At 33.3% G+C, this 13221-nt stretch overlaps 1 protein-coding gene across 8 annotated transcripts in view; it reads left to right on the forward strand.

Annotated features, from left to right (window-relative positions):
• LOC113401434 (guanine nucleotide exchange factor DBS-like) overlaps nt 1-13221 on the forward strand; it is a 79522-nt gene that overhangs the window by 29888 nt on the left and 36413 nt on the right. For all 8 annotated transcript variants that reach the window (XR_003369134.2, XM_026641382.2, XM_026641377.2 and 5 more), the window contains exons 2-11: nt 3640-3841; nt 4596-4686; nt 4941-5171; nt 5412-5545; nt 5714-5833; nt 5918-6038; nt 7031-7181; nt 7254-7408; nt 7663-7833; nt 8792-8914. Coding sequence is in view for 7 of the 8 variants with exons in the window: in XM_026641382.2 (XP_026497167.2) it covers nt 3640-3841; nt 4596-4686; nt 4941-5171; nt 5412-5545; nt 5714-5833; nt 5918-6038; nt 7031-7181; nt 7254-7408; nt 7663-7833; nt 8792-8914 (1499 nt within the window). In the remaining variant the exon portion in view is untranslated. The remainder of the gene's footprint in view (nt 1-3639; nt 3842-4595; nt 4687-4940; nt 5172-5411; nt 5546-5713; nt 5834-5917; nt 6039-7030; nt 7182-7253; nt 7409-7662; nt 7834-8791; nt 8915-13221) is intronic.

The raw sequence follows: 13221 nt of genomic DNA on the forward strand, positions 1-13221 counted from the left end.
TAGTTGGATGCAATATAACAGTGACGGTTAATATATCTTAAGTTACCTACATGCAATGACCGGTGCATGAATTGTTGTAGCCGGAGATATTTATTGAGATTATTACACAAAATGACTGTGTTCTTTTGCGATGAGATACTTATTGTATAAATCATTTGTGTTATAAGTCATTAAACCGTTTGTAATCAATCACGTACTGAATAGTTCAGACGAGAAAGAACTAAACTATAGCCTATTCCAATGTAAGTAAGAAAAAAGATAAACAAACCTTAGATTTACGTATTTAATGCGATTTACTAATAACTCAGCTATATTTTCACTATTAAGAGCTTATGATTAATATATATTTATTTATATAACAACACCATCGCACTTAACTACTTGTTTCCTCTTTAATTTTACTTCCTACATTCCGATAACAGTTTAGTTGACGTTCAAAACGCCATTATTTCTCAAATCTATATTGAATATCATACATGAATCAAGCTCGCGACCAATGATATCGCGTCAATTTGCTGTCAAATGTTGTTTATTTGTCTTTTTTTATGGTTGCCTGTTATGGTTGGAATAGAGTATACGTGTATATCGGTTAACATCAGTCGAATTATTTTTTAGCGGGAATCAAAAACAAGCACTACTTTAAATGGTGATATTACAATAGGGCTCAAGTAAATATAACATGTAAATATAATATGTAGTTTCTATTCGATTGATTTGAGCCCTTCTACTGTATCCACATTATTTCTAGTAATTGTTTAGATACCAATCTTGCTGGAGTATCTATGCTATATAAATATTACTGGTTGCTACCAAGGAGATTTAATAGTCTCTTATTATCTTGGATTGTTACATTTTCTCGTGACTATCTTGAGACTAATATTTTTTTTCTTCTGTTGCATTTCATTCCAATAACATTTAACGATCAATTATTTAGGAAACTAGTTGTGCAAATAAAAATAAATTGAGTGCTATGTAATATTAAAGTATGTGTTTTAAAATAATGGTTTCTGTTATACATTGATCACGGAGCGGAGGCAACGGAATAATAGAGGTTGTTATAAATTTTCACATAATATTAGTCTGGGTATTCATAAAGTAATAAATATTACCTCCGAAAACCCGTTCAGTACATTGTATTGAATTAGCTAGTTCAATGAACTCTGTAATGGATAAACTCATTAAGATTACAGAACGGGTCACGGAATTCAACTTGTTAGTAATTTCTTACATTATTATCTTATGTTAAACATTACATTAGGAAGTATATGTATTGAAATATGACGAAAAATGCTCTTAATAAATGTTAAATCTGTGGATCCGATGTCCTGGGTTCGAAACACGGTCGGGCAAATTTGAGTCGCTGGTTTAAATAAAACTTGTCTAAAAAACAATGCCACTACATTATTTTCCCTCTGATTGTATGAAAAGTTATCCTGTATGTCCTGTGTGTATCTCCTTCGTAGTTCATCAACCCTTAAGATTGACCACCGCAGCCACATTTTTGTGGCCAAGATTTATAGCGTGATATATTATATAACCTTTCTCTATAAATGGGCTAACACAAAAATGTTCAAACCGAACTAACAAACAAAAGAAAAATCTTAACCTGTATAAAATAGTATAGATAAGCCTCAATTGTTGAAAGGTTTTTGGGTCGCGTTAAAGTGTGATTGGATTTTGACCCTTACGGGTAATAATTATTCCTTAAAATATAACGTCACATCGACAATTCTTCGTTAGTGTTTTTTAAATAGATTGTTTTTTATTATTTAATCAATGTCAATATGTATTTACAGATATTGTCACCTGTTTTTTTTTAAATTGTTCCAGCTTAATAGAACTCTAACCCATTTTCACTGACGTCGATGGATACGAGTATTGTGGTTTTTCTATATTCGCTTGTATACTATAAGCTAACATTGCTGCTACTGGATGTTTTGTTACCTGTTTGATATATTGCTAGTCATCGATTTTACATTCAAATGTGGATACAGTGCTCGGTATATCAAGATGTGATTAATGATGAGTAACGATGACTGCGTGTGTTAGAATTAACTAAAATAATATCGATTTTGTTATACGCTTTCAGTACATTTATTGTAATAGTCGAAATTCGACTATAAGTATTATTAAGATATGAGGAAAATATATATGAATATCGTTTTTATTGTGACTTTTATTTATTTGATGAATGATACACACCCATCAGATATTCTATTGCTAAATAACAAGAATAAGTATTGTTGTGTACCTACTACTAACTACCGCCAAAAGTGACATAACTACTCCCAAGTTTGGCGGCGCGTTGGCGATGCAAAGAAGAGGTTAATACTTCTTACTACGTCATGGGGCGATGGTGAGCACTTATCATTACTTTAGGCCCATTTGCCCGTCCGCCTACCTACAGTATTCAAAAAATACTACTTTTACTTAACAATATAGTCATTATTTGTCGAATTAATTAATACGAAAACTATTTCATGGAGTTGGCGATTATATCCGATTTCAAATGGGACCTTATAAATTGTTGTCGTTTCCCTAGAGCCGATCGCGTGTTTAGCAACTATAAGCTAGTCACTCAGTCAGATATACTCACTAAAAGAATACGCCCAGAATAGAATTTGATTATAAGATTAGATTTTTCGGATTTACGATTATTTAAGAAGATAAGTAAACGTTAGAGGCATGCGTATGTCGTTCGTAACGAAATCAAAGCGCTGTGGTGTGATTAAAGAAAATGCTTTGTTCTAAAGTAATTCACTTGATATTATTGTTAGCAGCAGTGTTTCTGTAAGATCTTAGTTCGGATCTCACTCGTAAAATATTGAAAAGCATCTTACTGTCATACGTGATTTTCATGTGTTTATCCTCAAAATATCTATTTTAATAATTTCGTTGTCTACGATAGACCCGATCGAAACGTATCCACAATTATATGTCGTTAAAAGTAATGATTTTTAGTTACTTTTCACCACCAAATTAGAAAATATAGATGTTTGATAATCACAACATTTGTAACGTTATATAAAAAGTAAATGTTTAACCGTATTTGTTAGAAGCTGGATTTTTATCTAGTATTAATTAAAATGATTAAAACCATTTGAAGCAAATGTCGCTTATTACTTTCTAACATTTCATCATGTTAGGCGAGTCTGTTCTTATAGAATAGCTCTAACTTACATTTGAGCGTACAATTACACTTTATGCAGCAATTATTTTAGATTCTATGATTTAAAAGCTTTGTTGTCCCAATTTCTTTTTTATATTTAGAAATGGTATAATTATCAACAATGAGTTATGGAGTCCTGTTGAACTGTTCTTTCGCTTTATTTTACTGATTATTACTACAGAGTCCTCCAGCATAGATTACTCTACTCTATCATAGACTTCTGGCGTGGTAATGAAATAAATAAAAAACAGTGGAATTTAAACATAGATAATTTTACTACTTTTTTCTAATTGTTATATTCCTAACCGAAATAAATTTAAATATTGTATACGAAAAATCTATTAAAAACCCCTTAAATTTTTATGTGAACACTTTCACACATATACAATATACAAAAAATGATAATAAATAATGGTAAGAATTTATATTTTAACGCAAAATGCTAAAAGTTATATCGATGGGTGTTTCAGAAGCGGAGTGCGATGGGTGCGGCAGCGACGGCGAGGACGGTCGCAGCGTGGGCGAGTTGCTGCTCCCGCAGTACGCGCTGGCGACGGGCGGGCTGGCGCGCGACCATCGCCCACTCATCACATTCCCCGACAACAACAACTTCCACGTACTATCCGCCGCCGAGTATCGCCGCCTCCTTCTCTACCTCACCTCTGTGCCCTCGTAAGTAATTATTAGAATTCCATGTCATCACTTGTTGAATACGAATAATTAGTTATATTTCAACGATACTTTTTTCTATAAAATGTGAATTTTTACCTTCAAAAATACAAAATTTACATTATGCAAGTATTTCTATCCCTGTTAATCTCTTGACTTTAACGAAGTCGTTTGTATTTATAAAATGTAGCCGAATACTCGCACACACTTATATAGGTATATAATATATATAGTTTTCTAATTCTGTTACTGCTACCGATTCACGCATTCGAAATAAAATAACTATAAAACATTTGAAAGATCTATTCATAATGGTAGTAGGTATATTTAGTCTGTCTACCTCGTTGGTCGAGTGGCCAGTTATAAGGCCACAGAACACGAGGTTCTGCATTCAAGCCTATAAAACCGATAAAATCGAGCCGATAAAAAGGTTTTTGGTTTTTCGGTCTAAAAATTCTCAGCAACAACCCAGAGTCTATATGTTGGAAGTGTGTACACTCCCATGCCTCGAAGAGCACCTTAAGCTGTTGGTCCTGCGAACACATTCGTCGTGCGACACAGTCGTGTCGGATTTACTATCCAACTAGATGGATAGCACTTCACACTTCTCATATGATAGAGAAAACTAACAGAATTACATTAATCACAAGAGAAATATCACTTTTAAGTTAGAAATAGTTACGACAAATTCAAGGAACCAGACAGTCTAATACTGTTATGTTTCTAATTTTCTAAAACTATTTGTATATTGTTTCAGTATATTAGAAGCTGAAATGGGATTCCATATAATAATAGATCGAAGAAAAGATAGGTGGAATTCTGTTAAGGCTGTCCTACTTCGAATATCGGTAAGTGACCCAAAGGTAATCACTAGTATACGTGATTTAGTACGTCTACTTATATCTCTCATCTTTTCAATGGATATTACAAAAATGCAGTAGGAAAACACAATTATAAGAGATGTTTAGCATTTATCGTATACATAGCATAGCATTTTCGAAGACAATTATTAGTTATCTTTGCCATATTGTACCTGAAATAAATACAATCTCAACTGATGAAATGATTGGTTTATAGTAACAAAATATTCATTTCCTTTCAGGAGTTTTTTCCGGGTATTATTCACGCTGTATATGTACTACGACCAGCAAGTTTTCTCCAAAAAGCCTTATCCGAAGTTAGCAATAAACTGTTCAAAGAGGAGTTTCGTTTCCGAGTTCTGGTTTGTTCCTGCGTGGAGGAGTTGTACGAACACTTCGACAGGTCTCAACTTACGCCGGACCTTGGCGGAGAACTGCAGTATTCACATTCAGAGTGGATTCAACAGCGAATTGTAAGTGTAGTTAAAGTTTTCAAGTTTCTGCAACAATTAAATACATAACTAAAACCTCTTATTTGAACATATACATATTTTCAATGATGTATCACCCTTGCGCTCTGAATCACATAAGTGGATAAAATAGGAAGTTTCGTAAAGAGCTGATCGCCTTGCGAAATACTGAGAGAATTATATTTACTTTATAACAAGTCAAATCATTTTTGCGGTTATTGTAAAAACAAAAATAAATTTCAGGCGTTGGAGAAGTTTTCAACGTTGATGAAAGAGATATCGAGTAAACTGGATGACTTCATGCACGAAATAGTGGACTGCGACATGGGAAATGATCCCACACAAACCAAAGAATTATTAGAATGTCAAGAATCTAGGTAAAATATTGTTCTCATTTTATTAGCTGAGTCATGAAACCTATACATAGTTTCAAAAAACAAAAACTTTCTTCTTGTTCATGTTTATTAAAAAAAAAAAAATTTTAAATTACCAAGATAATATCGAGATAGTAATAATTGTTCTATAAAAAGTTTGTTTTCTTTCAGATATAAAGCTTTAAAAACTGAACTATCGTCGGCAACTACTCAAGGAGAGGAGCTGCTGACACAAGTGCGAAAACCAAATCTTACTTATAACATTATAAGCCATGTAGCGGCTGTTGAAAGGTAAAGAATAATTAAATCACAAATCACTTATATACGTATTTTTATTTTATAATGTTATTAAATATATAATATTATTTGTCGCAGATTATTGGTGCAACTTGAAGAGACTGAAAAACAATTCGACAGTTTCTGGCAAAAACACTCAATGAAATTAAACCATTGGTTGATGTTTCGAACATTTTTATTAAACTTTAAACAAATGCAGGTAATTACACTTATAACAACATACTGAAGTGAATTATTTATGATCGGATTGGTTTAAATTGAAAACCAGGCCGTTTATTCTTTTGCCGAAAGTCAAACAACGGAGTTTTTGGTGAGCATATCAAGTGACGTGACGTGTCAGTATCTTTCATTGGTTTGAAAACGAAGGCTTCTGATGCGGCTCTTTTACCAACTAATTCTGTAATATTAATACATGTCTCTTGATTGTCATTTTTGTCTTCGAAATTTGGCAATCGAAATTCTTTTCGCTTTTGAGTATCGAGTTGGAATGTTAACTTCTGTATTTGTCTCGTTTTCTCTTCTAATCGAGCTGTTAATTCTTCTGCTTGCTTCCGTTTTTTATTGAATTCTGACTGTAAAGAATTTACTTTACGTTTGCACGTTTCTAACTCGGCTTTTAATTTCTGCACATTTAGCGTATTAACTTCCTCCAAACATTGAAGTTTATCTTTAGAATGTTTTGCTACGCTCTCCTGATATAAAGTTTCTTGTTCAACTTGGTATGACCAGAATGACATTGCTCGCATAGCTATATCCATAATAACATCTGGTTTCATCCCCGCTAAAACGATAGATTTAAAAGTCTCGCTTGGTTTGAGATCAGCTTGGATTACATCAAATTTATCTCGCAACTCACTTCCACACGCAGGACATGTTAAAGAATTCTCTGCGTTCCTTTTGAATTCCCTTTGACCGTGTTCGATGCAAAAAGCATGGGAACAAGTCGTCACCCACGCATGACTCGACAGTGATTTTCTGCATTTTCTAAAATTGCACACTATATCTAAAGTCATTGTAATCTAAAACAAATATGTACTATAAATCAATTTGACGTTTACAAGACATTTACATATAAATAACAACAATTTTAAATTTGAGGTTATGTGTCAATTGTATTGTAATTTTTTTTTTCGTTGGCCTGTATTTTTTTCTGACTTATAATATACATGTTGTTTTTTTTCTTTTATTTAGGCTACTTTAGATTCTCATTTAAAGAACGCGTGCGATATGACCGAAGTAGGTGAAACAGCAGTTAGAGTCGACGGCCTTATACAAGAAGCAAATGAATTTGAAAAACTATGTAACTGTGATTTAGATGCCGCTTTATCAGTGATCGAAGAAGGTAATTCTTTTTACAAAAAATGTGATGTAAAAATTGAATTTATTCATTATTAAAGTTTTAAAATATTCATAGGTGAAAAATTAATGAAAGATCCATTGAGCTCCGTGGACCATATAGAATCAAAATGCGAAGAATTGAGGCGAACGAGTTCATTATTGATAGAAAAAATACAAAAACGAAGTATGTTATTAATAAAAGCAAGAGAACTAATGGACAGGATAGATAAGGTATTTTAAGTTCTATAATGTATACTATAAGTTTCTTTAAGATTTTAATGACCGTTTTATATTTATGGTTAAGGCGGACAAGTCGTCTATCGTTAGATATGACTAGACGCTATGCTCCGTCTGCCTCACTATGTAGTGAGAATATATTCTTACACTGCCTAAAGTGTTTATGGACCGAAGTTCTCCCGCTCGCCTTCGTTTCCTTTGCCATGGGGCGTCATTCATAAGTAGGTAATAGGTAAATCAAATTGCAGGCAAACGAATGGTGCGCGACGGGCGTGGAGATCCTAGCGGGCGAGGGCGGGCTGCTCGCCGTGGACAAGCTGCTGGACGACGCCAAGAGCTTCGGCCTCGACGCGCCCGAGCCCTTCCGCGACATGCTGCTGCACTCCGCCACGCAGGAGACGCGCGCACTCGTCACGCAGGTACTGACGACTGACGACTGCTCGCTCGTCTGATTTACGATTTATTATGCGATATGAAAGTCACTTATTACAAATATATATATATATTTGGATTTTTTAACTTTATTGATTTGAATAATTAATAAATTGCAAAAAATGACATTGAAAATTATTAAGTATTTGATAAATCATAGGAAATTGAGCGTTAGTTGCGCAAGGGGATGGTCTCTTAAAAAAAAAATGAAATTAAATACAGATTATAATCCGGTCTTGTTAATAATTTTCGATTTGACATAATTATTTTCTATTATAGCAACATGCAAAAATAAGCATAATATACTTCACAGAAAAGAACGCTTTATCAGAAACTTTCACCATTTGGATCAACAGATTTTCATGCATATTTTGTATATTAAAAACATTTCATTATGTTCATATTCAAGTACCTATATATGAAAACAGTAGTGCATTACAGTCTTTCTCTCGGTTAGTTCATTTGTTACTCTATATTGTCTAACGTATGAATCAACGAAACGAAATAAATGTTTGGTCAGACAGTGGACGGAGTGGAACGGCGATGCGACGCAAACGTGACAGTATGCGGCGTGATTTCTCGAGCATTTTGAAACTAGATGTCAATTAATTACGTTGTAAAAGTCCTGAAAATAACAGCAGAAATTAAAATGAATGTGCATCCATTGGCGAAGTAAATAGCAAACGCGAGAAAAAGCAGAAATCGCTCCACAACCGAATTAATTGACATCTAGTTTCAACATCGGTCGCTGGCCAAACACGGAGCGCGTCGGCGTTATGTGCAATCTTCTACATTAAATAGTACTCCTCGATAACGGCAGGGGAGGACTCCTGCCATTATCTGACTTAACCTTAGTTTGCTTAGGGGTCAGTGTATGTGAAATGTATTTTTATTAATATCTACACGAAATCGAAAGAACAAGGGCTAACTAAGAGCGGTCCGCAGGTGTGCCAGCGCGTGGAGGACGTGTGGCTGATGGTGTCGGTGAAGCGCGCGTCGCTGCAGCGCGCGGCGGCGCGGCCCGCGCGCCCCGTGCACGCCGTGCCGCCGCACGTGGCCGCCTCGCAGGTACGTCACTACAGCCGCGCCACACACACGTTGCCCGAGCAAATACTATTTTATTTATTTAGGACGAGCACCTTTTCGGCTATTGCCAACAGGTAAACTCCAGGAAAATTGAACCAAACTATGAGGTCGATATCTACCCTTTCGACTAAATATAGAAAGTCTCCATCTTTAGTAAAAAGTAAAGTATACTAATGAATCTATGGTTCCAGATAGTTGAATAACAAAATTAGAATATCGTATAGTTTAGGGTGTAACTTTCCTGTTCCTGCACTCGATAATTAATATTCTGTTCGTTCACGCCTAACGCCGCGTCGGTCATACAAATTCTGCCATCTACTGCGTGTGCTATCGGGTGACGTGAAAACCAAACACATTTCCGTCAAACGAATGACGATTGAACGAATCCCGTAACTAAAAAAGTACGCATTATTAATTATTTTGACGATTCATCGCGGCTTACTCCTGAAGCATCACAATTGCATATTACAATTACGTAAGGCTGACCTTGGCGTTCCGACTATCGATCATAGTTCGAATCATAGGTTAGCCATTGAAAGCAATTAACAGTTATTGAAGTTTTCCGTGAACGAATTCTTAGTAGCAGTTAGATTAGAAGTAGCCGATAGTTTCCACCTATCTAAAATATCTACCGCAATTGTCTCCTTCACGAAAATAATATTTCGTCTGTATATCGGATTATATTTCAATATAAAAAATAAATAAAGAAACTACATGAAATAATTGAAACATTATATTTATTTCATTATAAATAAGTAAGTAGGTATAAATATTTTTTATTTTTTAATCGTAAAATGAACTATTCGTATGTGAATATTATTAAAATGAAAACTCGTTACGTATAAGGAACTGTACTACATGTCCAGATTGCTGTGCAAAAATATGCAAAAACCAGTAGTTGTTACGTAGAAAGTGCGAGAAAGCATGCGTGGAGGTCGCACAAGGTATCATTACTGCAAGGCTAATAATATATATTATGCATTTTGAATATTATTACCGCTGATCATATGCAAAGTCTTTTAAAACAACACATAATATATACATTTTGGTGTCACGCACTTGACTTGAAAGATACAATTAATGCGCTAACAAATATTTCAAACGCGTTAATTTGCGTAAAACCAAAAATAATATAAAGGGAGAATTATTTGTTACGTTATGGTTGAAGTTTAGGTAGCTTCATCTAGTTTATCCATTATTTTATTAAAATATATGTAAATACCAATCATCGATAAACCGTTGTGGTATTTCAATTTAAAGTCGATATCGGCTTTGATGAAATAATGTAAATGTCAAGTCGAGAATAGTATATTTTTTTATAATGAAAATAAAATGCCTTTTTTGAAAATAAAGTTTAAACTTATTTCTTGAAAAAAAGCTTAACTCACACAGTCAGTTGATTTTTTATTTAACTGATTATTATTGAGCATACATATTTTTATGAGCCTACTTGACTAAATAATAATTTGATTTTATTATAATCTACTGTGTAGCCTGTAGATAATTGAGGAATATATCTAAATAAGTTTTTTTAAACCTGTTCAAGAGTGCATTGTTACAGCAATATTTGCCTTTTATTCGACGTTTTCATTACGTCATTAAACTAGTTACGAGACTTGCATGATCAAATTACTATCAACTTTATAGATCTACCAAATGTTGTTTGTTGTTAAAATTTGTTATTTTTTCCAATGATATATATTATAATATTATTCAAATCACTTATTACAATGTACCTTTTATAAGGCATGTAGAGAAATTTGGACAAACTTTCTTAGTAACTATCAAACTTTCATGCCATTATTGTATTAATATATGTAACGTGATCATGACTTCATTGTTTAGATGCTTTCTAACCATTGGTTAGGGCTAACCCTTGCTTTGTGAGGTGAATTTTAAATATATCTGATACTCTTGAAAATATACAGCTTCGGTATATTTTTTGTACCAATGTAGGAAAATCGTTAAGCTATGTGATAGCTTAACGATTATATGTGATATTTCAAACTAATGATTCCTTTAAAACACTTCCTCTTATAGGCAAGAGAAGTTTAATCACAGAATTTTCTAGAAACTAAACTTGTTTAGAATCCAAGTAGCTTACCTCGGTATACTCGAGTTTTTTTTCATGTTTTGTGATGGCAGTACGACGCTTATGTAATCTGTTACTTGTAAACTATAAGATTGATCTTTAAACAACCGACAAAAACACATCATTTGAAAACTAACTCTAAATGTACAAACTAGTTCTAAAAGTAACTCATTCGAAAATAAAATCTATACGTTGGAAGAAATTGACAATTAAATAAACTTGTCGCTAACATCTTTTAATCGAAAAATATTACAAACTATGTTTTCGCCTGCGGCTTCGTTCGTGTTTGAAGGGGGTGGGGGTTGTGTCTTTACACGTGTTAATGGGTAGGCTATGTTCTTTATTATTTTCAAGATGATCGATTGAGTGTATAAGATATGAATGCGTAACAAAGAAAAAAGCTAACTTTCGCATTTAGAATATTAGGTAGGACGTTAATGCAATAATAAAACAAGTCTAAATTTTAAATATAATGTTATATAAAATTTAACATTTACATAGTATAACAGTTGCTACATATTAGAGGGTACGCGGTTAAACAAATATTGGTATAAGGTATGCATAATATAGACGACAGTTTTATGGCGTGGTAAGTGAAAGTGGTTATATGGCATTGTGTAAACCATAATATTATAGACCATTGGTGCCATATCCGTGACGATACATGATCGGACGTCATAATCAAAACCGTACGTCGAACTGACGTATTAGCAATTTAATTTGTAGGTAGATTGTGTCTCCATAATATAACCTTTTAAGAACGTAACGAGCTGATAACATTTATGGCTTTACTTTAAAATTATTGCATATATTTTTATAACTATCGACCGATCTAAAAGAATTTCTTCCGCAAAACCACAAAACTGTAGATTAAAATAATTTAACAATCAATGCTAAAAATCATAAAGCGGACGTAAAGTACATTATGTAATATCCAGCAGCTGCATCTATTATTACGTTTGAGTGATTCTGTGAGTCGTAATCAATGACAATTGAATGACGCCGCTGGGCTTCGAGCTCGAATTCATTTGAAGAGGTCGTGACCCTCGCCCCTACCGGTGTCGCCGATATCCAGACTAACGACTTGATTATTGATAAAAATTAATTAAATATTATTTTAATTTATTGACAGTTAGTATACTTCTATATAACATAATTATGATATGACCGTAATTAGATAATCTTCTTACGTGATTAAAAAAAAAATATTTAAAATCATTTTATGATATGCATAAGTAAATATGTCATTCTTATTCTTCTGTGTATGTATATAAAAAAAAAATAATGGAAGAATATGAAATTACTTAAAATTTGAAAGCAATATACATATATGCAAGCCATTGATTTCAAAATATAGTTAAATAAAATACTCGGAAGTTATTCGTGGAGTTTTAATACGTAAGATAAATAACGTCGGTAACTGCGTGTTTTTTTAATTATACCTATCCATACTTAATAGTATAATTGCGAAAGTAATTCTGTCTGTTACCTCTTCACGCTTAGACCGTTTAACCGATTTAGATGAAATTTGCTGTGGTGGTAGTTTGAATCCTCGGGGAAGACATAGAATAATTTATAATTATTTTTTTATTACCCCTTGATTGGGAAACATGGGAGATGACGGTTGGTGTGCTATATATAAATTTCGCGCGTGTAAAGCCGAGTTCAGCTAGTATATAATAAGTTAAATGATCAAAAGCACAAAAAACTACATATGCAATATGAGATGAATTTCTATCTTAATTAGAAGTCATATTTCAGCTACCTATGTCGAACGAAATTACTATAGTTGTCGTATGTTTTTTTGCAAATTTATTGACTACATTTCGGCTATAAAATATTTATATATGTACCTCATAATCATAAATTAATGTATATTTTATTATAAAAAAAAGTTGTACTTATGGAGAGTTTCTCAATATCTCTATTTAGTTTTTAGTTATATTACAAGAACATAGAACGTTTAAAAAACGGTTTGTCAAGTTTATTTTTTAATAGAGTCAATCACTTTGTTAATAAGCAATAAAAAAAAATTTAAATGACCTTAACAAGTAGTTCTCACGGTAGACATTAAAAACTGCACACAAGTCTAGCAACCTGATAGTTTTTATTACAAGAGCAACTAACGCAGATGCTAATAAAATTATCATTACCTAGCTTCCGTCAGCGACTTTCCCCGCGTGTTAAGGGAGGAGGT

Source organism: Vanessa tameamea, chromosome 2, assembly GCF_037043105.1.
Source record: "Vanessa tameamea isolate UH-Manoa-2023 chromosome 2, ilVanTame1 primary haplotype, whole genome shotgun sequence".
NCBI classification, from domain to species: Eukaryota; Metazoa; Arthropoda; class Insecta; order Lepidoptera; family Nymphalidae; genus Vanessa; species Vanessa tameamea.